The sequence below is a fragment of the Saimiri boliviensis genome, chromosome 14, assembly GCF_048565385.1.
Source record: "Saimiri boliviensis isolate mSaiBol1 chromosome 14, mSaiBol1.pri, whole genome shotgun sequence".
NCBI lineage: Eukaryota > Metazoa > Chordata > Mammalia > Primates > Cebidae > Saimiri > Saimiri boliviensis.
This window is the reverse complement of record NC_133462.1, coordinates 38,365,396-38,388,500: the sequence shown is the minus strand read 5'-3', so window position 1 is coordinate 38,388,500 and position 23,105 is coordinate 38,365,396. Positions and strand designations below refer to the sequence as shown.

Sequence of the window (23,105 nt, the reverse complement as noted above, 5' to 3'; positions counted from 1 at the left end):
TATGCGACTAGGGTTTCTGTTTCTTTAGTAGGTTTCTTGCGTGGCTCCCAGGTGGTCACCGATCCTCCCGCACTCTGGAAATGGTCGTGTTTGTATGTATGCACCCTTTACACCAAACAAAACACAAGCGTAGTAGGAGTGTTTTATTAGCAAAGACGTTTCCTTGGTCCCCACTTCACCTCGGTGAGGTCAGGGTGAGCCCCTTCCTGCCACAGTCACCCCAACCGAAACCACCTTTCTCTTCTGCCGGTGTTAGCCTCTGAGCAGAGGACTCTGTACCCTTCTGTGTGCCAAAGGCTGAGGTGACTGAGGAGATCTTCACACAGCCAGGTGTAGTGAGCCAGATGGGGCAGCTCACTGAGCCTGGGCGTTCTCTCCATTGTCACTGCATTCTCCTTCACCAGGTGTGGCACTCTGGGAGCCAGGGGATGACTGTGTCTAGAGAGGGGAAAAAGGGGGAGAGAGGGCAGAGGCTGCAATCTCCTTCAGGCAGGAAACTTGGGATTCCGCCCCAGCCTCACCTAGTGGAGGTTCTTTTACCCGGGAGCCACGCTGTTTGGTTGGAATCCTACCTCTGCCCGTTCTGACCTGGAAGAGGTGCTTGACCTTTGTTCCCACATCTCCCAGTGGGGCTAGTGCAGGTGTTCCTCAACTTACAATGAGTTACATCCCAGTAAATCCATCGTAGGTTGAAAATATTGCAAGTTGAAATGTGTTTAATACACCTAACCTACCAAACATCACAGCTCAGCGTGGTCCATCTTAAGCCTGCTCAGAACTTGTTGCCTGTAGTTGGGGAAACTCCATCTAAGATGAAGCCTATTTTAATAAAGTGTTGAATGTCTCATGTAATGTATTGAATACTCTGGTGAAGTATGGTTTCTGTTAAGTGCACATCGCTTTCACACTATCATTAAGTCAAAAAATTGTTGGCCGGGCACGGTGGCTCAAGCCTGTAATCCCAGCACTTTGGAAGGCCGAGGCGGGTGGATCACGAGGTCGAGAGATCGAGACCATCCTGGTCAACCTGGTGAAACCCCGTCTCTACTAAAAATACAAAAAATTAGCTGGGCATGGTGGCGCGTGCCTGTAATCCCAGCTACTCAGGAGGCTGAGGCAGGAGAATTGCCTGAACCCAGGAGGCGGAGGTTGCGGTGAGCTGAGATCACCGCCATTGCACTCCAGCCTGGGTAACAAGAGCGAAACTCCGTCTCAAAAAAAAAACAAAAAAAATTGTAAGTGGTGCCAGGCGTGGTGGCTCACGCCTGTAATCCCAACACTTTGGGAGGCTGAGGTGGGTGGGTCACCTGAGGTCAGGAGTTTGAGACCGGCCTGGCCAACATGGTGAAACCCCATCTCTTGCCACTGCTTTCCAGCCTGGGTAACAGAGCAAGACTGTTGTCTTAAAAAAAAAAAATTACCTGGGCATAGTGGCATGTGCCTGTAGTTTTAGCTACTTGGGAGGCTGAGGTGAGAGAATCACTTGAACCCGGGAGGTGGAGGTTGCAGCAAGCTTGCGATCACCCCACTGCACCTCCAGCCTGGGCAACAGCAAAACTCCATCTCAAAAATAAATAAATGTAAGTGGAGCCATGGTAATTTGGGATCCGCCTGTACAGGATAAGTGGGCTGATTAGACGACTTTGTTTATGAAAGTGCTGAAACAGCCTGGCACTTGCCATCGGAGTATAGTGGTGTTGGAGGCTAATCATGTGTTCTGCAAACTCACCCAGTCTCCAGTTCTGAAGCTCTGGCCCCGCCTCCCTACCCTGCCTGATGGCAAAGGGCTCCTTTTTCCTTGGTAAGAGCTTCCCTGGGAGTAACAGGAGCCCAGGGAAATGCAATGAAAGGTCTTAGCTAGGTCTGTGACCTTAGATTACTTCCCCCTTAGAGGCCTCAGTCTCACGACCTGGGGTAGCATCAGCCTCACACTGGGGTTTTGCTGCTTTAACATCAAATCCCAACCCCTGCCGGACACTGTTTCACACCGGTAATCCCAGCACTTTAGGACATTGAGGCAGAAGGATCCCTTGAGCTCAGGGTTACAGAGTAAGACCCTGTCTCCAAAACCACCACCAAAAAAAAAAAACCCAGCCACATAGGAGAATCCAGACACTGGTTCTGCACCCCTGGTGCTACCTTGAGGGAGCAGAAAGGGAGGCCTGGGCCATATTTACCATCCTCTGCAAACTGAATTTGCAGCTGGGAAGGTTTGTTTGAGAGCTGTGCTCACCTGGGTGTCGGGCTGGCCTGAGCTCAGATGGGCATGTAGCAGAGCGGCCACCTCATCCTGCTCAGCCTCCAAGGCAATGGCCAGGGCACTGGTGCCTTCCTGAAGAACGTTAGGGACAGTCAGGTTCCTGAGCCAAGCCATAGTCCTACCCCCACCCCCAAGATGCCAGCCCTATTATGGGGTTTTACATTGTCCAGGATGGCAGGGTCGCAGCCTGGCTGGGCGAGCAGCAACCGCACGGTGTCCAGGCGCCCATACTCGCTGGCGCACATCAGCGCTGTGGCCCCATCCGCATCCTGTGCATTCACGTCAGCCCCACACGCCAGCAGGGCTGCCACCATGTCCTTTCGGCCATGGCTGATGGCCAACATGAGGGCTGTCTGCCCCGTCTGGGGAGTGGGGAAGAAGCGGGGACAGGCTGGGGTAGGCTCAGGGAAGGGAAGTCACAGGCTGACTCCCAAAGTGGAAGTGACTCCTGGCTGAGAGCCACAGTGGGGGCATACACGCACCTGGCTGGCCTTGGCATTGACATTGCCCATGCAGAAGAGTCTCTCGACCACAGCCATGTCCTCCTTCTCCCGCCCCACAGAGGTGAGTGCAGCCAGCATGAGAGGCGAGTAGCCAGCCCGGTTCTGGCGATTGACCTCACAGACCCCTGGGAGAGAGAAGGGGGCCATCCACTGAGATGCCAACACCCTGGCCTGACTTGATCCACCTACCTCCCTGCAGGCCTCAAGTACGGCACCTGCACACTGGGTGTCTCAACACTTTCCCCACGATAGCCACGTGGTTCCTCCCTCACAAGAGTGTTGCTCAAATATCATCTGCTCAGTGAAGGACCTTCCTATTTTCTTTTCTTTTTTTTTTTTTTTTTTTTTTTTTTTTTGAGACAGAGTCTTACTCTGTCCCCCAGGCTGGAATGTGGCATGATCTCAGCTCACTGCAACCCCCGCCTCCTGGGTTCAAGCGATTCTTCTACCTCAGCCTTCCAAGTAGCTGGGACTACAGGCATGCGACATCACACCCAGCTTTTTATATCTTTTTACTAGAGACAGGGTTTCACCATCTTGGCCAGGCTGGTCTTGAATTCCTGACCTCAAGTGATCCACCCAACTTGGCCTCCCAAAGTGCTGGGAATACAGGCATGAGCCACCAGCCCAGACCTCACTATTTCAGACCAGGCAGGAACTTGGTTTTGTTTGCTGCTGTATCCCTCAGTACTTAGAAAAAAAACCTGGCACACAGTAGGTGCTCAGTTAACATTTGTTGATTGAATAAAATGACAGGTTTATTTTCAGGGCCACCACCTGCCAAGGCACCATTGTTGCTCCCCTACAGAACAGTGCCAACCTCCACCCTTGTCTCTGAATCCACTCCAGGTTCCACACAGCAGCTGGGATCAACTATTTATTTATTTAGAAACAGAGTCTTGCTCTGTCGCTCATGCTGCAGTGCAGTGGCACAATCTTGGCTCGCTGCAACCTCCACCTCCTAGGTTCAAGTGATTCTCCTGCCTCAGCCTCCTAAGTAGCCGGAATTATAGGCACATGCCATGACACCCTCTAATTTTTGTATTTTTAGTAGAGACGGGGTTTCACCATGTCGGTCGGGCTGGTCTCAAACTCCTGACCTCATGAGCCACCTGCCTTGACCTCCCAAAGTGCTGGGATTACAGGCATGAGGCACCATGCCTGGTCAGGAGCAACAATTTAAAATTAATTTGGTGGCCAGGCACCATAGTGCATGCCTGTAATCCCAGCACTTTGGGAGGCCAAGGTGCTGGATCACTTGAGGTCAGGAGTTTCAGACCAGCCCAGCCAACATGGTGAAACCCTGTCTCTACTAAAAACACAAAAAAATGGTTGGGCATGGTGGTGGGTGCTTGTAATCCCAGAAACTTGGGAGGTTGAGGCAGGAGAATCACTTGAACCTTGGAGGCAGAAATTGCAGTAAGGCCGAGATCGTGCGACTGCACTCCAGCCTGAACAACAGTGTGACCCAGTCTCAAAAAAAAAAAAAAAAAAAACTGCCAACACCTTGATTTCCAACTTGTTTTTCAAACCTGTTGTTTGAAGCTGCCCACAGTTGATATTTTGATGGCAGCCCTAGGAAACAAAATAGCCTGGTCAACACTGCCTGTCCTGAATGAAACACAAATGTGAGCTCAGTTTCCTCTGGGATCAGTTCTGTTATCATCCTAGCCCTTGTTCCTCACAGCACCTGTTTCGATGGCATTTCCTAGAGTGTCTATATTAATGCCTGTCTCTTTCCATTCTGAAGGCTCTGAGGATGGAGGTAGTGTAAGGAAATGAGTGGGCAAGCGGGACATATAGTGAGGAGCTTGGAGAAGAGCTGGGTCAGGATTATGGAATGGATATCCTAGTGAGGAAGGAGAGCTGAAATGAGGAACTGGGAATAAAGGGTTAAGTCAAATGACAGAAAAATAGGGGCTAGGCATGGTGGTTCATGCCTGTATACCCAATCCATAGGGAGGCCAAGGCAGGAGGATCACTTGAGGCCAGGAGTCAGAGGCCAGCCTGAGCAATACAGTGAGACCCCCATCTCTTAAAAAAACAAAAAACTTGGCCAGTCACAGTGGCTCACACCTGTAATCCCAGCACTTGAGAGGCCTAGGTGAGCTGATCACAAAGCCAAGAGATCAAGACCATTCCTGGTCAACATAGTGAAACCCCATCTCTACTCAAAATACAAAAAATTAGCCAGGCGTGGTGGCATGTGCTTATAGTCCCAGCTACTCAGGAAGCTGAGGCAGGAGGATCGCTCAAACTGGGAGGCAGAGGTTGCAGTGAGCCCAAATCTTACCACTGCACTCCAGCCTGGTGACAGAGAGAGACTCAGCCCAAAAAAAAAAAAAAAAAAAATTAGCTGGGTGTGATGGCTCGTGCCTGTGGTCCCAGATACTCAAGAGGCTGAGGTGGGAGGATCCCTTGAACCTGGGAGGTTGAGGCTGCAGTGAGCTATGATCACACCACTGCACCCCAGCCTAGGCAACAGAGCTGTCTGTAAAAAGGGGTGGGGAGGATGTTCCCTGTTTGGGTGGCATGCCCTGTGGGTGTCCATGCCTTCCACTGAGACACCAGTGCAAGGCATCATGTGGGGGGGGGCACACAGAAATAGCCAGAGTGGGGTCCCTGCAGGCTAGCCAAGGGACCCACCCATTTTCCGCTCCCTCTCTCTTTCCTATTGCAGCTGCCCTTGGCCTTGCTTAACTAAGGAATCACCCTGACCAGGCACAGTGGTTCATGACTATAATCCCAGCACTTTGGCAGCCAAGGCAGGAGGATCACTTGAGCTCTGGCATTCGAGACCAGCCTGGGCAACAAAGACCTCATCTCTTCTAAAAATACAAAAATTAGCCAGGCGTGGTGGTGAATGCCTGTAGTACCAGATACTTGGGAGACTGAGGCAGGAAGATCACTTGGGCCCAGAAATTGGAGACAAGCCTGGGCAACATAGGGAAACTCATGTCTACAAAAAAATTAAAAAAGATTCACCCTCTTCATTGACTTCATCCTCTGGTTGTGTTCTGCTAGACCACTTGCCACCATTTGAAATTATTTCTTGTTTTTACTTGATAATCATCTCTTTCCACTCTTCCCTCACCACCCCCACCACACACGCACTCAAAACCACACATTCCTGAATGTTCTTTGGAAGCAGATATTCACTCAACACACACTTGAGGGTTTGCTGTGGGTTTATCAGGCAGGCAGGTAGAGTCAGCTGACAGAAGGGTATGGAGAAGAGTTCACGACAGGCTGAAGGAGGATGACAGAGGCAAAGAGACAAGGGGTAGGGGCTGTGAAACAGAGAGGGGGTAGTGGGTAACTACCCCCGTAAGGTCCAAGGATTGCTGGTGTTGGGGAATGGGAGCCAGTGAGCTGAGAAGTTGGGAGGTGAGGGGCAGGAAGCAGGGAGCTGGGAAGTGAAATTCTGTAGGGGGCACAATTATTAGTGACATCAAGGTCTGGGGCTGACCTGATACCTGTAAAGCTGGTGTGGGGCAGAGTCAAGATCAAGGAAGAGCCGCCAGCAGGTTGGAGGAATCATAGGGGAGGATATTGAAATTTACACGTGCTGGCCAGGTGCGGAGGCTCACTCCTGTAATCCCAGTACTTTGGGAGGCTGAGTCCGGTAGATCACCTGAGGTCAGGAGTTCAAGACCAGCCTGGCCAACATGGTGAAAACCCATCTGTACTGAAAATACAAAAATTAGCTGGGCACGGTGGTGCTCCCCTGTAATCCCAGCTACTTGGGAGGCTGGGGCAAAAGAATCGCTTGAACCCACGAGGTGGAGGTTGCAGTGAGCTGAGATCATACCACTGCACTCAAGCCTAGGCAACAGAGTGAGACTCAGTCTCAAAAAAAAGAAAAAAAAAGAAAGAGCACACCACTGCACTCCAGCCTGGGTGACAGAGTGAGACTCTGTCTTAAAAAAAGAAAAAAGAAATTGAGCCAGGCACGGTGGCTCACACCTGTAATCCCAGACCTTTGGGAGGCCAAGGTGGGTGGATCTCGAGGTCAGGAGATCAAGACCATCCTGGCCAACATGGTGAAACTCTGTCTCTACTGAAATACAAAAATTAGCCTGGCATGGTGGTATGTGCCTGTAGTCCCAGCTACTTGGGAGGCTGAGGCAGGGGAATCACTTCAACCCAGAGGGCGGAGGTTGCAGTAAGCCAAGATTTACACCACTGCACTCCAGCCTGGCGATAGAGCAAGACTCTAAGTAAAAAAACAAAAAAGAAGAAAAAGAAAGAAAGAAAGAAAAAAAGAAATTGACAAGCACAGCACAGTTCTCCCTACTTTCTCACTTATAGTTCTCAAGAATAACCACAGAATGCTCTGGAAATGCAACACCTTGAGATAAGGAAGAACTAGCTGGAACAGGCTAGGCTCTGTTCCTGTCCCCATCTAGAAATAGGTTGTCCTTTAATGCATTAGCCCAGTTCCTGTTCCCCAGAGTATAAAACCTAGAGCTAGAGTGGGCTGCTTTCCTGGGTCCCTCACCTGCAGTACGAGTGGGACACCTGCAGACCAGATTCCATCCAACTTGGGCAGCCTGCCTGAGCCTTGGGGGATTGGCTCACTGTCAACCCTAGGCTTCGTTGTCCCTTGCCTGCCTGTCTGTAAGTAGGGAACCTGCTTCGTGTAACTTGTTATGTGAGTGAGTGTTCTACCTTACCAGACTCGGCAGGTAGGGAAAACACATTCCAAGGTGCAGTTGGCTGAAGAGACAACCAGTGCACAGTGGACCTGCTTTGCAGCAAGGATTAGGCTGGAGGGAGAAAGGGAGAACTGGCCAGGAGCTAAAGTTCAAGAAACAAGGAGCGACTTGAGGTCAAAGGGGGAAGCCGGAAGAAGGGGCTGAGTGGGGAGGGGTCTAATCGGTGGCAAGATGCTCCAAGGTAGGGTTTGAGGAGGAAGAGGGGGAAAGGTGTGGAAGTGGACAGCAAGACAAGGTGCACACACAGGTACCTCAAGGCTCTGGATTCGAGGAGATGAAAGAGGAAACAGCCCCTGAATGCAGGGACATTGGTGTATATGACAGCAAGCAAGTAGGGGCAGAGGGGAGATGGGTGAGAACCAGGGGCCCCAGGGGGAAGGTCTGGAGAGGTGAAGGCAAATGGGAATTAGAGGCTGGGCACACTGGCTCATGCCTGCAATCCCAGCACTTTGGGAGGCTGAGGCAAGAGGATTACTTGAGGTCAGGAGTTCCAGACAGCCTGGCCAACATGGTGAAACCTTTTCTCTACCTCGTCTCAAAAGTACAAAAATTAGCTGGGCATCGTGGCGGGTGCCTGTAGTCCCACCTACTTGGCAGGCTAAGGCAGGAGAATCACTTGAACCTGGGAGGTGGAGATTGCAGTGAGCAGAGATCGTGCCACTGCACTCCAACCTGGATGACAGAGCGAGACTCCATCTCAAAAAAAAAAAAAACAAAAAACAACAACAACACATAGGGATTCCAATGCAGGAGATAAATAGGGCCAAGGAGCCAGGGGCCTCTGGTGGTGACCAATGATGCCTACACCCCTGCCACAGCCACAGCCCCCTTTAAGGCATGAGATGCCCAAGAAATTCATTTGGATTCATTCCCTGTCTCCTGTCTCCTACAATGCTCCAGCTTCCAGAGCAGCTGTGTCCTTTCCTGGGTCACAAAGACCTCCAGGGCTGGGAGGGATCTGTGGGTTTAGAGGGTTGGGGACAGACAGTGGGATCCGCCGCAGTCTGCAGTGAGTGCCAGAGGTGCCCAAAGGCTGACTCAGAGGTTACTGAACCTGCAGGAGGGACCTAGAGGGAGGGGGCTCCTGGAGGGGTTTACTGCCCACCAGACCCTCTGTGCCCAGTCTCACGGGAAAGGCAGCTGGAGGTTGGTAGGGCACAGTGCCACATCCCAGAAGGGAAGGAGTCAGAGCCCTGCCTGGTGAGTACTTCACCTCTAAGCTGGACACTGGGACTCGGGAACTCAGTGAGTGCTCCCACTGGAGATTCAGGGACAAAGTACATGGTGGCCATTTACTGATCTACTACCTGTCTGGCAGTTTTACATGTATTATCATAGCCACTCAGGGACGGAGGCCTTGCCAACCCCATTTCACAAGATTTAATAATGCCCCTAAACTCAGAGGTCTACCTCAGCCCAGAGCTGGGTATTCCATCCAACTGCAAAGTGGCAGGAGCCTCAGGGCAGAACTAGGGGTATGGTGGGACCAAAAGGCCTTTTGTTTTTTTTGGAGATGGAGTATTGCTTTGTCGCCCAGGCCGGAGTGCAGTGGTGCTCACTCTTGGCTCACTGCAACCTCTACCTTTTGGGTTCAAGCGATCCTCATACCTCAGCCTCCTGAATAGCTGAGATTACACATGCCCACTACCATGCCCAACTAATTTTTGTTTTTCTGTTTTTGTTTTTGAGACTGAGTCACACTCTGTTGCCTAGGCTGGAGTGCAGTGCCGTGTTCTCAGCTGACTTCAACCTCCACCTGGGTTCAAGTGATTCTCATGCCTTACCTCCTGAGTAGCTGGGATTACAGGCATGTGCCACCACACCCAGTTAATTTTTGTATCTTTAGTAGAGATGGGGTTTCACCATGTTGGCCAGTCTGGTCTCAAACGCCTGACCTCAGGTGATCTGCTTGCCTCCGTCTCCCAAAGAGCTGGGATTACAGGTTTGAGCCACTGCCCCGGCCTAATTTTTGTATTTTTAGTTGAGACGAGGTTTTGCCATGTTGGCCAGGCTGGTCTTGAACCCCTGACCTCAAGTGATCTGGGATTATAGGCCACCATGCCCCCACCCCGAGGGCAGAAGGCCTTTGGGAACCCAGACACAAAGAGGTTTAAAACCCATGGAGGGGCTGGGTACAGTGGTTCACACCTGTAATCCCAGCAGTTTGGGAGGCCAAGGTGGATGGATCACCTGAGGTCAGGAGTTCGGGACCAGCCTGGCCGACACATGGTGAAACCCTGTCTCTACTAAAAATACAAAAATTAGCCAGGCATGATGGTGCATACCTGTAATCTCAGCTACTTGACTGAAACAGGAGAATTGCTTGAACCCAGGAGGCAGACGTTGCAGTGAGCCAAAACCACGCCATTGCACTCAAGCCTGGGCAACAAGAGAGACTCCAATTCAAAAACAAAAATACAAACAAACAAACAAACAAAAAACCCCAAAGAGGTTGGCTAGGTGCGGTGGCTCATGCCTGAAATTCCAGCACTTTGGGAGGCTAATGCAAGTAGATCACGAGGTCAGGATATCGTGACCATCCTGACCAACATGGTGAAACCCTGTCTCCACTAAAAATAGAAAAATTAGCTGGGTGTGGTGGCTCAGGTCTGTAGACCTAGCTACTCGGGAGGCTAAGGCAGGAGAATCGTTTGAACCCAGGAGGCAGAGGCTGCAGTGAGCCAAGATCGTGCCACTGCACTCCAGCTTGGTGACAGAGCCAGACTTCGTCAAAAAATAAAATAAAATAAAAACCCGAGGAGGAGTGGTGCCCTCTGCTGGACAGCCATTCTCTGCCTTCCTCTCCAGAGTCTTCGTGCCTAGGTCAGCTCCTGCCCTCTCCTCCCCCATTTCCTGGTGTCCCACCCACTGTCCCTTGGCTCTGACCCGTATCCATGAGCAAACTCGCGATGACCAGGTTCCCGTGGGACACACTGTAGTGAAGGGCCGTGTTCCCGTTGCCATCCGCCAGGTTCACCACGTGCTCCAGCAGCTCGGGCCCCAGGCTCCTCACCCCTTCCAGCATCCTTGCCACGGGCTCCGCCTGAGAGCGCCGCTGGCTAGACACTCGAAACCACTCCTGGGCCACCAGGCGCACTGCGCCCTGCCGGGATGGAGCAAAGATAACATTGGTGACGGTCCACAACGCCATGGTGAGGGAGCTGGGGATGGGCAGGGACTGGGAAGCGACCCCTTTGGCGTTTCCAGGCAGGGAAGGAAGGTCACTCCTTGTCCCGGTGGGAAGCCATGGGGACCCAGATGGAAGGCCGGGGCCACACCCCTATCGGAAGGGGTCCTTTCCTTCTAGGGAAGGATTTGTGGGAGAACCTGGAATGGGGAAAGGCAATGAGCGCTTGCTCTTGGGGAATCCTGGAGTGGGGCCGGGGATTGGCCCCTTTGGGGAAACCAAGGAAAGATCAGCGCTGTCCTGGGACCGAAATCCCTTCGGAGAGCCAGGGGTCAGGCGAGGTGCCTGGCGGGAAGGGACGCTCCCCTAAGTGGTGTCAGAGGTCCTTGGAGGCGCCCGCGCCACTCTTGGGGGCACTCACGCTGTCGCGGGCTACTCCTCGGGGCCGACTCAGCTGCCGCTGCAGCACTGCGCATGCCTCCCTCAGACGAGGGCTCAGCTCGCACCTGCAGAGGAGGCAGGGCCAGGCTCAGGAGGGATCAGGGGGCAGCACCGACCAGAAGGGAAGCAGCCGCCTCCTCTCCAAACTCCTCGCGAGCACCTCTCACCTCCCCTGTGCCACCGGCTGAGACTCTGCCTCCGCCTCAGGCTCAGGGTCCTGGATGTCTGTGCCGCTGGGAGGACCAGGGGTGCCGGAGTCGGATCCCCCGCCGCTGTCATCCCCAGAACCCGAGGAGCTCCCAGAGGGCTTGGCACCTCCGTTCTCGCTGTCGCCATCGCTGTCGCTGGCGTCCTCGCTGGAGGAGCTCTCGTACCTGGGGGCAGGGTGGGAGGCGTCTGCTAAACCTCCCCTGTGGGCTCGTTCTGGAGGCCTGCGACGTGGGTGTGGCCGTCCCCATTTTACAGATGAGGAAACAAGATTGCCAAGACTACGCTGCCAGCAGAGGGGCAGAGTTGGGATTGCAACCCCGGTCCACGTCCCGGCAGAAGCTGCCATGGTAGGGGAAAGGCGCTCACTCTCCGTTGAGGACCCCAACAAACTGCAGGCTCTTGGGTCCAGAGCTGGGTTGGGCACCAGGTGTGCCGTCTCTCTTCTTCATGATGGATTTGAGGATGCCTGGAGGGGATGAGATGAGGGCACTGAGTTCAAGTACGGCGCCCAGCAGGCCAGGGCCTAGCGACCGGGTCGGGACTCACCCGCAGTGGCCACGGCTCTGTCTCTCTCCGTGGATCTCGGCGGGCCCTCCTGAGTCAGGAAGGACGCCTCTGCCAGGGGCTCAGTCTGTGCGGCCTTCTGGGCACAGCTCCACGGGGTCTGGGTGGTGGCCTCGCAGGACTGGACACGGGCCGTGGCCGCCGCTGCCGCCTCCTCCGCAGCCTCGCGGGCCTCCTCCAACTCCCGCAGCCGGCCCCGCAGAAGCTCACTCACCCCGCGCTGGTGCTCCAGGCTGGCACGCAGCAGCTCCAGCTCGCGCTCGACGGCCGCAGGCAGCCCCAGCAGCGCCTCGGTCACCCACGTGTCCGCCTCAACGGTCTCGGGGACCGCCTCCACACCGGCCTCCTGGGTCTCCGGCACAGCCTGGGCACCCTCTTCTCGGGTCTCGGGCACGGCCTCGGCAGCCACCTCCCGAATCCGGGGCGTCCCATCTAGGATCACGACTGACGCGTCGAGGACCTGGACCGCGCCCTCGCTTTGCCCTGCAGCCAGGCCATCTGAGCTGTCAGCCCAGGGGCTGGCCTTGGCACGGACGCCGCGCTCGGAGGTGGCCAGGCGCTCGGTGAGGCGCCGCAGCTGGGCGAGCTTGTCCGGGCGCCCCTCGGCCTCCCCGTCGGGCTCAGGCTGCGCGCGCCCAGCCAGCAGCCGCGCCTTCTCCGCGCGCAACGCGCGCACCTGCTCCTGCAGCTCTGGCAGCGCGCGCGCCTGGTCCTCGAGCTCGCGCAGGCGCCGAAGCGCCGCAGCCATCTGCTCTCGCACCAGCTGCAGTTGGGCGGGGCCGGGCGAGGCGGGCGCGAGGTTAGGGGCTGGGCTGCTGCGGCCAGACCCGCATGGGCTGCGTGGGATCCCGCGGCCAGGGCTGGGCGAGCGCTCGTGCGCCTGCGCCATCTCCAGCCGCCGGCTGGTCTCCTGGAGCGTGTGCTCGACGCGCGGGTTGCGCACGGGAGCGCACGGTGACAGCGACGGCACCAGGAGCCCGGAGGACGCGCCTGGGGAGAGTACGCCCGGTGCTCCACCGTCGTCACTGGCCAGGGACTCGCTGGATGTCCAGGCGCCTGGGCTACGTGCGCCCGCGAGGCTGGGCCGGGGCGCGCGGGGAGGACGCGCGGGCGGTGGTCCCAGGGCGCGGCGGGCGGCGGGGCCACGCTCCAGCTCCTCTACGTACTTGAGGAAGTCCAGGTCCAGGTGGAAGCCATAGGGTGTTTCCACCCAGTAGGGCGAGCTGGGGCTGCGGGCGCCCCGGGCGGCGGGGACCGGGCACAGGCGGGGGCCGCCCAGGTCTGCGTGCACAACGGGGGCACAGGGAGGGGGCATCAGAATGGGGAGACCCGGGAGATAAGTAAGCAAACCGAGCGTGTCCCTCAACAACGCCCACGGTTCACACCTATCTGTACCCAAGTATTAACTCAGTCGTGCGTTTATTGAGCGCCTACTCTGTGCTAAGCACGTTTCTAGGCCTTGGGGACACAGCAGTGAGCAAGACAAACATCCCTGTCCTCCTGTAGGAAGCAGATAAGCATCCTTCCAAATGATGCCTACGGCAATGATAATAATAATAGGAAATAAAAAGAGGAGGAGCGACTTAGGCTCTGGTTGTCAGGGAAGCATTCCTGTGGAGGGGACGTTCCTGTGGAGTGGAACCCTGGCCCAGCCTCACACCTGTAATCCCGGCACTTTGGGATGCCGGGGCAGGCAGATCACCTGAGGTCAGGAGTTCCAGACCAGCCTAGCCAACATGGTGAAACCCCGTTTCTACTAAAAATACGAAAATGACCCAGGTGGTAGTGGCACGCGCCTGTAATCCCAACTATTCTGGAGGCTAAAGCAGCAGAATCGCTTGAACCTGGGAGGTGGAGGTTTCAGTGAGCCAAGATCGGTCCACTGCACACCAGCCTGGGCAACAGAGACTGCATCTCAAAACAAATAAACAAACAAAGGGGCCCCTTCCAGTTGTGGTGGCTCACACCTGTAATCCCAACACTTTGGGAGGCTGAGGTGGGTGGATCACTAGAGCCCAGGAGTTCGAGACCAACCTGGGCAACATATTGAGACCCCCATCTCCAAAAAAAAAAAAAAAAAAAAATAGCTGGGCATAATGGAGCATGCCTGTAGTCTCCGCTACTTGAGAGGATGAGGTGGGAGGATCATAAGGTGGGAGGATCACTTGAGCCCAGGAGGCAGAGGTTTCAGTGAGCTGAGATGGCATAACTGCACTCCAGATGGTGACAGAGTAAGACCTGATCTCAAAAAAAAAAAAAAGGTTGGTGTGGGGAAGCCCTGCACGATGAGCAATGAGGAGGAAGCAGCTGGGAACAGGTTTCTAGAAGAAAACAGCCCATGGAGGGTCAGCTGGAATCAGAGTGGGGTGGATACCAGGGTGTCCAGAGCAGAGTGAAGGAAGGGAGGGGGAAGAGGAATGTAGGTAGAGGGGCCACACTTCCTAGGGTTGAGGGCTACCTGGAAGCCGTGTGTATTCCATTTGTGATTAGTACCATAGGTGGGTTTTGTTTTGTTTTGTTTTGTCTTTTTGAGATGGAGGCTCGCTCTGTCACCCAGGCTGGAGTGCTGTAGATCCATCTCTGCTCACTGCAGCCTCCCCCTCCCAGGTTCAAGTAATTCTCCTACCTCAGCCACCTGAGTAGCTGGGACTACAGGCACACACCACCATGCCAGGCAAAAAAAATTTTTTTTTAGATGGAGTTTCACTCTTCTTGCCCAGGCTGGAGGGCAATGGTGCCATCCTAGGTCACTGCAACCTCCACTTCCCGAGTTCAAGTGATTCTCCTGCCTCAGCCTCCCAAGTAGCTGGGATTATAGGCACGTGCCACCATGCCTGGCTAATTTTTGTATTTTTAGTAGCGATGGGGTTTCACCATGTTGGCCAGGCTTGTCTGAAACTCCTGACCTCAGGTGATCCACCTGCCTTGGTCTCCCAAAGTGCTAGGATTACAGGTGTGAGCTCCGCACCTGGCCGTGATTGATGCCATAGGTGATTTAAAGCAGGGCAAGACATTGGAGAGGACCCTCTGGCCATTGTAGGGCTGTGTCCCCACACACAGGCATTGGATGTGGCTCTGTGGATGAACACACACACACACACACACACACACACACACACACACATACATATATATCTGTTTCTATACACTCACCAGGCAGGTTCTGATTCAGGGCAAACTTGGCCATGTTTCCTGCAGCAGCTGTCAGAGGTGCCCTGCAAAAGGGGTGAAGGTGGGGCTTGGCACTGTCCCTCTGGCTGGAGCCTCTGGGGCTTGCCTTTGAGTCTAAGTAAACAGTACCCCAACCTCCTCCTGCTTCACCCACCCACCTCCCTCCACACATTCCCTCTCCTTCCTCTTCCCTTAAGAGACCTTGAAACTTTTTATTTTTTGAGACAGAATCTTGCTCTGTGGCCTAGGCTGGAGTGCAGTGGTGTGATCTTGGCTCACTGCAACCTCCGCCTCCCAGGTTCAAGCAATTCTCCTGCTTCTGTCTCCTGAGTAGCTGGGATTGCAGGCATGCGCCACCACGCCCGGCTAATTTTTGTGTATTTTTTTTTAATAGCAACTGGGTTTCACTATGTTGGCCAGGCTGGTCTCAAACTCCTGACCTTGTGATCCACCTGCCTCAGACTCCCAAAGTGCTGGGATTGCAGGTGTGAGCTACCACACCCAGCCAAAACTTCACATCCAGCTTTTTTTTTTTTTTTTTTTTGTATTTTTTAGTAGAGATGGGGTTTCACCGTGTTGGCCAGGATGGTCTCGATCTCTTGACCTCGTGATCAAGGGTTGCCTGCCTTGGCCTCCCAAAGGACTGGGATTACAAGTGTAAGCCACTGCACCCAGCCAAAACTTTTCATTTCTTTTCTTTTTTTTTTTTTTTGAGACAGAGTCTTGCTCTGTCGCCTAGGCTGGAGTGCAGTGCCACAATCTTGGCTCATTGCAGCCTCTGCCGCCCAGGTTCAAGAGATTCTTCTAGGCCGGGTGCGGTGGCTCAAGCCTGTAATCCCAGCACTTTGGGAGGCCAAGGCGGGTGGATCACGAGGTCGAGAGATCGAGACCATCCTGGTCAACGTGGTGAAACCCCGTCTCTACTAAAAATACAAAAAATTAGCTGGGTGTGGTGGCGCGTGCCTGTAATCCCAGCTACTTAGGAGGCTGAGGCAGGAGAATTGCCTGAGCCCAGGAGGCGGAGGTTGCGGTGAGCCGAGATCGCGCCATTGCACTCCAGCCTGGGTAACAAGAGCGAAACTCCGTCTCAAAAAAAAAAAAAAAAAAAAGAGATTCTTCTGCCTCAGCCTCCCGAGCAGCTGGGATTACAGGTGCCCACCACCATATCCTGCTACTTTTTGTATTTTTAGTAGAGACAAGGTTTCACCATATTGGCCAGGCTGGTCTCAAACTCCTGACCTCAAGTGATTCACCTGCCTCGGCCTCCCAAAGTGCTAGGATTACAGTCATGAGTCACCATGCCTGGGCAACCTTGAAACTTTGGATGGAATGAATGAGCCCCAGGTGTCAGACCTCAGCCAGCTGGACAAGAGGAAGCAGGAAAGATGTCAAGCAAAGAGAGGAAGATGATCAAGAAAACAAGGGTAGCTGGAAGTGGGGGGGCATTCCAGACCTGCTGGGTTTTCTGGTAACCTCTGGGGAAAATTAGAAATGGATGCTCTATGTAGTGGGCTGTGAGCCTTTAGAAAAGGAAGACCAAAGTTGGAAATCCTTCATGGGATCATTAAAAACTCATCTGGAGGCCAGGAGAGTGGCTCATGCCTGTAATCCCAGCATTTTGGTAGGCCATGCTGGGCGGATCATGAGGTCAGGAGTTCAATACCAGACTGACCAATATGGTGAAACCCTGTCTCTACTTAAAATACAAAAATTAGCCAGGCATGGTGGTGAGCACCTGTAATCCCAGCTACCCAGGAGGCTGAGGCAAGAGAATTTCTTGAACCTGGGAGGTTGCCGTAAGCTGAGATTGCACCACTGCACTCCAGCCTGGCGACTAAGAGAGACTGCATCTCATACAAAAAATAAAAATTAAAAAGCAAAAACAAACAAAAAAACCTTATCTGGGAACAGATACCCTGGCTTACACCTGTAATCCTAGCACTTTGAGAGGCTGAGAGGGGTGGATCACCTGAGATCAGGAGTTTGAGACCAGCCTGGCTAACATGGTAAAACCTTGTCTCTACTTAAACTACAAAAATTAGCCAGGTGTAGTGGTGAGCACCTGTAATCCCAGCTACTCTGGAGACTGAGGCAGCAGAATTGCTTGCACCCAGGAGGTGGAGGTTGCAGTGAGTCAAGATCGTGCCACTACACTTCAGCCTGGGTGACAGAGTGAGACTTGGTCTCAAAAAAAAAAAAATCATGTAATTGTGCATCCAAATTTTTACCAAGGTCAATTGTGAAACTCTTGCAGGAATGATGGGAAATTGTGGGCTACATGCACAAAAGATCCACATCAACAAATCATTGGATACTTGTCTCCCTGGAATGTTGCTAGTGGAGTTTCACAGGGCTTGATCCTTGGCTTGTAAGAGTTTGTAGGCCGGGCACAGTGGCTCACGCCTGTAATTCTAGCACTTTGGAAGGCTGAGGCGGGCGGATCACGAGGTCAAGAGATGGAGACCATCCTGGCCAACATGGTGAAACCCATCTCTACTAAAAATACAAAAATTAGCTGGGTGTGGTGGCATGTGCCTGTAGTCCCAGCTACTCGGGAGGCTGAGGCAGGAGAATTGCTTGAACCCGGGAGGCGGAGGTTGCAGTGAGCCAAGATCGTGCCAATGCACTCCAGCCGGGGTGCCTGGCAACAGAGCGGGACTCTGTCTCAAAAAAAAAAAAAGTTTGTAATGCAAACACAAACCCCTGGGTTATAAGAGCTGTGCTGTTCATGGGGCTGCGGGAGAAAGTGACTGTTCAGATGACATGATGGTGTCTGTAAGAAAGTGAGGAAGATTGGCCACATAATAATGTGATATTTAGGGAGGCCGAGGTGGGTGGATCACGAGGTCAAGAGATCGAGACCATCCTGGTCAACATGGTGAAACCCCGTCTCTACTAAAAATACAAAAATCAGCTGGGCATGGTGGTGTGCACCTATAGTCCCAGCTACTCAGGAGGCTGAGGCAGGAGAATTGCCTGAACCCAGGAGGTGGAGGTTGCGGTGAGCCGAGATCGCGCCATTGCACTCCAGCCTGGGTAACAAGAGCGAGACTCCATCTCAAAAAAAAAAAATAAATAAAAAAAATAAATAAATAAAAAAATAAAAAAAAAGGCCGGGCGCGGTGGCTCACGCCTGTAATCCCAGCACTTTGGGAGGCCGAGGCGGGTGGATCACGAGGTCAAGAGATCAAGACCATCCTGATCAACATGGTGAAACCCTGTCTCTACTAAAAATACAAAAAATTAGCTGGGCATGGTGGCGCGTGCCCGTAATCCCAGCTACTCAGGAGGCTGAGGCAGGAGAATTGCCTGAACCCAGGAGGCAGAGGTTGCAGTGAGCCGAGATCGCGCCATTGCACTCCAGCCTGGGCAACAAGAGCGAAACTCTGTCTCAAAAAAAAAAAAAAAAAAAAAAAATAATGTGATATTTAACAAGGACAAATATTGAATCCAGAACTTTGGTTCAAAAAGCACAGGGTGGACTGGGCACGGTGGCTCATGCCTGTAATCCCAGCACTTTGGGAGGCCGAGGTGGGCAGATCATGAGGTCAGGATATCAAGACCATCCTGGCAATGGTGAAATCCCATCTCTACTAAAATACAAATTAGCCGGGCATGGTGGCATGCACCTGTAGTCCTAGCTACTCAGGAGGCTGAGGCAGGAAAATCGCTTGAATCCAGGAGATGGAGGTTTCAGTGAGCCAAGATCATGCCACTGCACTCTAGCCTAGTGAAAGAGCAAGACTCCGTCTCAAAAGAAAAAAAAGCACAGGATGAAATCTCAGCACTCTGGGAAGCAAAAGCAGAAGGATCACTTGAGCCAGGAAGGAGTTCCACACCCACCTGGGCAACATGGCGAGACCCTATATCTATTTTTTTTTCTTTTTGAGACAAAATACAAAAATTAGCCGGGTGTAGTGGCACGCACCTGTAATCCACCTGTAATCCTAAGTACTCAGGAGGCTGAGGCAGGAGAATTGCTTGAAGCCAGGAGGTGGAGGTTGCAGTGAGCCAAGATCCAGCCACTGTACTCCAGCCTGGGCAACAGAGCAAGCCTCCTTCTCAAAAACAAAACAAAACAATACACCACCTGGCAACCCTCCCAGCCACCACTTCTGGCTTTTTTAATCCCTGGTGACCACCTGTGTGCCTAACCCTACCAGGCATTGAGCATCCCTCAGCCCCCTGGACTCATTACCCTCCTCCACTGATGGGGAGACCCTGATCCCATTTCCTTCCTATGTCTGGCTGAAGTCCCTGAACTCTCCCTTCCTCCTCCAAGGCCAGGCAGGGCGCCCCTTCCAGTCCCCAAGCAGCTGTTTCCCGTCCCTTCACACTAGCTGCAAGGGGTGGGTCAACAGGCCAACAGGTCATCGCAGAGGACAGCCAATACCATTCATCACTTGTTTTCAGGAAATTGCCAGGAAAGAACTGGGCTGTGGAAAAAGCCCAGATTGAGGCTTGGGGGTCTGGGTCTGCTTCTCACACAGCTGGCTGTATGATGCAATGGGGTCAGCATCCTCCTCCAATGACTTGGTCACACCCAAATCCCAGGCCCTAGGATCTCAGAAGACAGCTGTGGGCCATTCCTGAGGCCTAAACTAGCTGAAGCAGTTGGATCCAGAGGCTGGGCTAAAAAAAGGAATGGATACCCCCAGAGTGTCAAATCATAACAACACTTTTGACATTTACTACAGGACAGCCTCTAGTCTAAGCAATTTATTGATCTCTTTTTTTTCCTTTCTTTCTTTCTTTTTTTTTTTAGACGGAGACTTGCTCTGTCACCAGGCTGGAGTGCAGCTCCAGCTCGGCTCACTGCAACCTCCACCTCCTGGGTTCAAGCAATTCTCCTGCCTCAGCCTCCCGTGTAGCTGGGATTACAGGCACCTACCACCACATCCAGCTATATTTTTATATGTTAGTAGAGACAGGGTTTCACCATGTAGGCCAGGATGGTCTCAATCTCCTAACCTCGTGATCTGCTGGCCTCTGCTTCCCAAAGTGCTGGGATTTCAGGTGTGAGCCACTTTGCCTGGACTCTTTTTTTAAGAGGCAAGTTCTCACTTTATCACCCAGACTAGAGTGCAGTGGCTCAATCATATCTCAGTGTAGCCTTGAACCCGTAGGCTCAAGTGATTCTCCCACCTCGGCCTCCCAAATAGCTGAGACTACAGGAACACACTTCTACATCTGGCTAATTCTGGCTAATATTTTAAATTTTTTGTTTGTTTGTTTTAGATAGAATCATGCTCTGTCACCCAGGCTGGAAGAGTGCAGTGGTGTGATTTTGGCTCACTGCAACCTCCACCACCTGGCTTCAAGTGATTCTCCTGCCTCAGCCTCCCAAGTAGCTGGGACTACAGGTATGTACCACCACACCCGGCTAATTTTTGTATTTTTAGTAGAGACAGGGTTTCACCATATTAGCCAGGCTGTTCTCAAACCAGTCACCGTGCCCGGCCTAATTTTATTTTTTGTAGATAATGGTGTCTTGCTATGTTGCCCAGGCTGGTCTCCAACTCCTGGGCTCAGGCAGTCTTCCCAGTTCAGCATCCCAGAGTGCTGGGATTATAGGCATGAGCTACTGCACCTGACCTTGACTTATTTTTTTTTAAGTCTAGCTAAACCCAGTGAGGTTAGATTTTCTATGATCATTGTCCCTTCCTCTATCGTACAGATAGAGAAACTGAGACACAGAACAGTTTAGTGTCCTGCCTGCATCCTGTCGCAAACAGGCAGAGGCAGCATTTGAACCCAGGCAGCTCTTCCAGAGTCCGTGCATTGGCCACTACACTTGAATGCTTTATTTTGGAGATGGAGTCTCAGTCACTAAGGCTGGAGTGCAAGGGCCGGATCTCGGCTCACTGCAACCTCCGACCCCCAGGTTCAAGTGACTTTCCTGCCTCAGCCTCCTGAGTAGCTGGGATTACAGGCGCTTGCCACGACGCCTGGCTAATTTTTGAATTTTTAGTAGAGATGGGGTTTCACCTTGTTGGCCAGGTTGGTCTCAAACTCCTGACTCAAGAGATCAGCCCTACTCCACCTCGCCAAATGCTGAGATTACAGGCATAAACCACTGTGGCTGGCCTTGCTCGAATGTTTTCTAGAAACAGCTCCTTCCCCTTCCCAGCAGGAGCAGGGAGCCTGAGGGGGCTTGGCCCTTCCAGCCTGCACCTGTGTCAGACCCTGCAGGTGTCCCTGATTGGGGTGGAGGCGCCCCCTACCTCTGCTGCTCCAGGGGCTGGGGCCTCACTGGAGTGGGGCGTGGAGCTGCCTTCTCCTCTCCTCTGCTCCCTGCCCTGGCTGTCACGGAATGATCGGGATTCTCTGCCTAAGACCCCCTCATTAGGCCGTCAGAGCCGACGCCATACAGCTGCTTTCCCGCCCCAGGGACTATTTTGGGACACAGAGCTGTGATAACCAAACCAGAGGAGTGGGGGCCACGGCAGGCCGGTGAGGATCCCAGTCCTGGGGAGAGAGCGCCTTCCAGGAGCCCCTGCTGTTTGGCGGGACTCTTAGGGTTGCAGGGAGCTGGTGACAGCAGGAAGGGGGGTGTTAAAGTCATCATCATCCGCCCACCCCCGGGTCGTCCTGGCAGCGCAGAGACAGAGCAGTTTCCTACAGGAAGCGTCGCCGGGCGGTCCCATCCGCTACCCATTGTCTGCGGGTCCCGAGGCCGTGCGTCCCTCCCCAAAACACCATTTCCGTGTCACGCTCCCACACCCAGCCCAGCGCGAGGGGCTGGCCACGGTCCCCAAGACGTCCCGGGAAAGGGTCCCAGAACCGGTTGGGGCACTAAGGAGCAAACAAGCCCCCCAGTGGGCTCCTGAAGGGCGAGAGGGGGACGATCCCACGCATCCAGAGCCTCACACTCTGCTCGCTACCCACCTGGGGCTCCCAGTGTGGGAGGGGTCCCGACCAGAGGACAAGGCGCCCGCTCCGTCGCAGCCCGCAGAGCCCGCAGTGGGGCTGGAAACGCAGCGCAGCACTGGGTCCCGGTGCGTCCCCGAATCCACCTACTCAAGGATTCCCCATATGTGTCGCCGCAAGCTGGCGATTTACCTGAAGCCGCAGCCCCCGCCGAGCCCGCACCCGAGCCCGCCCCCTCGAAGTCCGGGGACTGATTATCAAGGCCTTGACTCTAACTGACGGCTACGACAGCCAACCAGCACCCGAGGCTCTCCAGAAAGCCCAATAGAAAAGTGAGGTGGGACAACCGGGCGGGGCCTGGGCTGTGGGCGTGGCTGTGGGCGTGGCCCGGAGTGACGGTCGCCGAGCGCGGGCTCGCGGCATTTCTGCACCAGCAGAGGTCAAGTCCCTGCCCAGCGCCAGGCCAAGGAGCTTGGATTTGATCCACAGGCCCGAGGGAGCCATGAGAGAACTGTAAGTAGAAGAGTAACCCTGTGGGATTTCTGTAACTGGTACTTATTTTGCAGTGCCTGGATGAAGTACCAGGACCCGGATCTTCCCTACCGCAGAACCTTTGTACATGCAGTTCCACCTACCAGAAATGCTTTTCCTTGCACCTGCACACGTGGCTACTTTTTGAGATTCCCTACTTTTTTTTTTTTTTTTTTTTTTTTTTTTTAGACGGAGTCCCAGGCTGGAGTGCAGTGGCTCGATTTTGGCTCACTGTAACCTGTCTCCGGTTCAAGCAATTCTCCTGCCTCAGCCTTCCGAGTAGCTGGGATTACAGGCACACACCACCATGCCCCACTAATTTTTGTATTTTTAGTAGAGACAGGATTTCACCATGTTGGCCTGAATGGTCTCAAACTCCTGACCTCAAGTAATCTGCTCCCCTCGGCCTCCCAAAGTGCTGGGATTACAGGCGTGAGCCACCTCGCCCCTACCTTCTGAGGTTCAAACTTTGTGTTGCTGCCCCCTAAATGCCTGACAGAGCCCCTCCCCAGTATTTTTCTCATCACTCTATTGAATTAGCCTAATAGCTACTTTACTATCTGAAAAACAAGAGCAGACTCTGTTATTGCCAGGTGCAGTGACTCACGCTTGTAATCCCAGTATTTAGGGAGGCATATATGGGAGGATCGCTTGAGCCAGGAGTTGAGACCAGCCTGAGCAACATAGCAAGACCTAGTTCTCAAAACAAA

General features: G+C 53.5%; 1 protein-coding gene across 2 annotated transcripts; it reads right to left on the bottom strand.

Annotated features, from left to right (window-relative positions):
- Positions 1-44: 44 nt before the first annotated feature.
- On the bottom strand, positions 45-22,107 carry KANK3 (KN motif and ankyrin repeat domains 3). 2 transcript variants are annotated; one of them, XM_039466474.2, is made up of 11 exons: positions 21,883-22,107; positions 14,977-15,038; positions 11,806-13,104; positions 11,626-11,725; positions 11,217-11,423; positions 11,030-11,114; positions 10,368-10,584; positions 2,743-2,888; positions 2,422-2,622; positions 2,234-2,332; positions 45-438 (listed from the first exon to the last, which is right to left on the bottom strand). In XM_039466474.2, the coding sequence occupies exons 2-11, from the start codon at positions 15,008-15,010 to the stop codon at positions 355-357; spliced, it is 2,472 nt and encodes an 823-aa protein (XP_039322408.1). In that variant the 5' UTR covers positions 15,011-15,038; positions 21,883-22,107; the 3' UTR covers positions 45-354. The 2 variants fall into 2 exon arrangements, with proteins under 2 accessions (XP_039322408.1, XP_039322409.1); XM_039466475.2 differs by having other exon boundaries at positions 22,057-22,079.
- Positions 22,108-23,105: the final 998 nt, after the last annotated feature.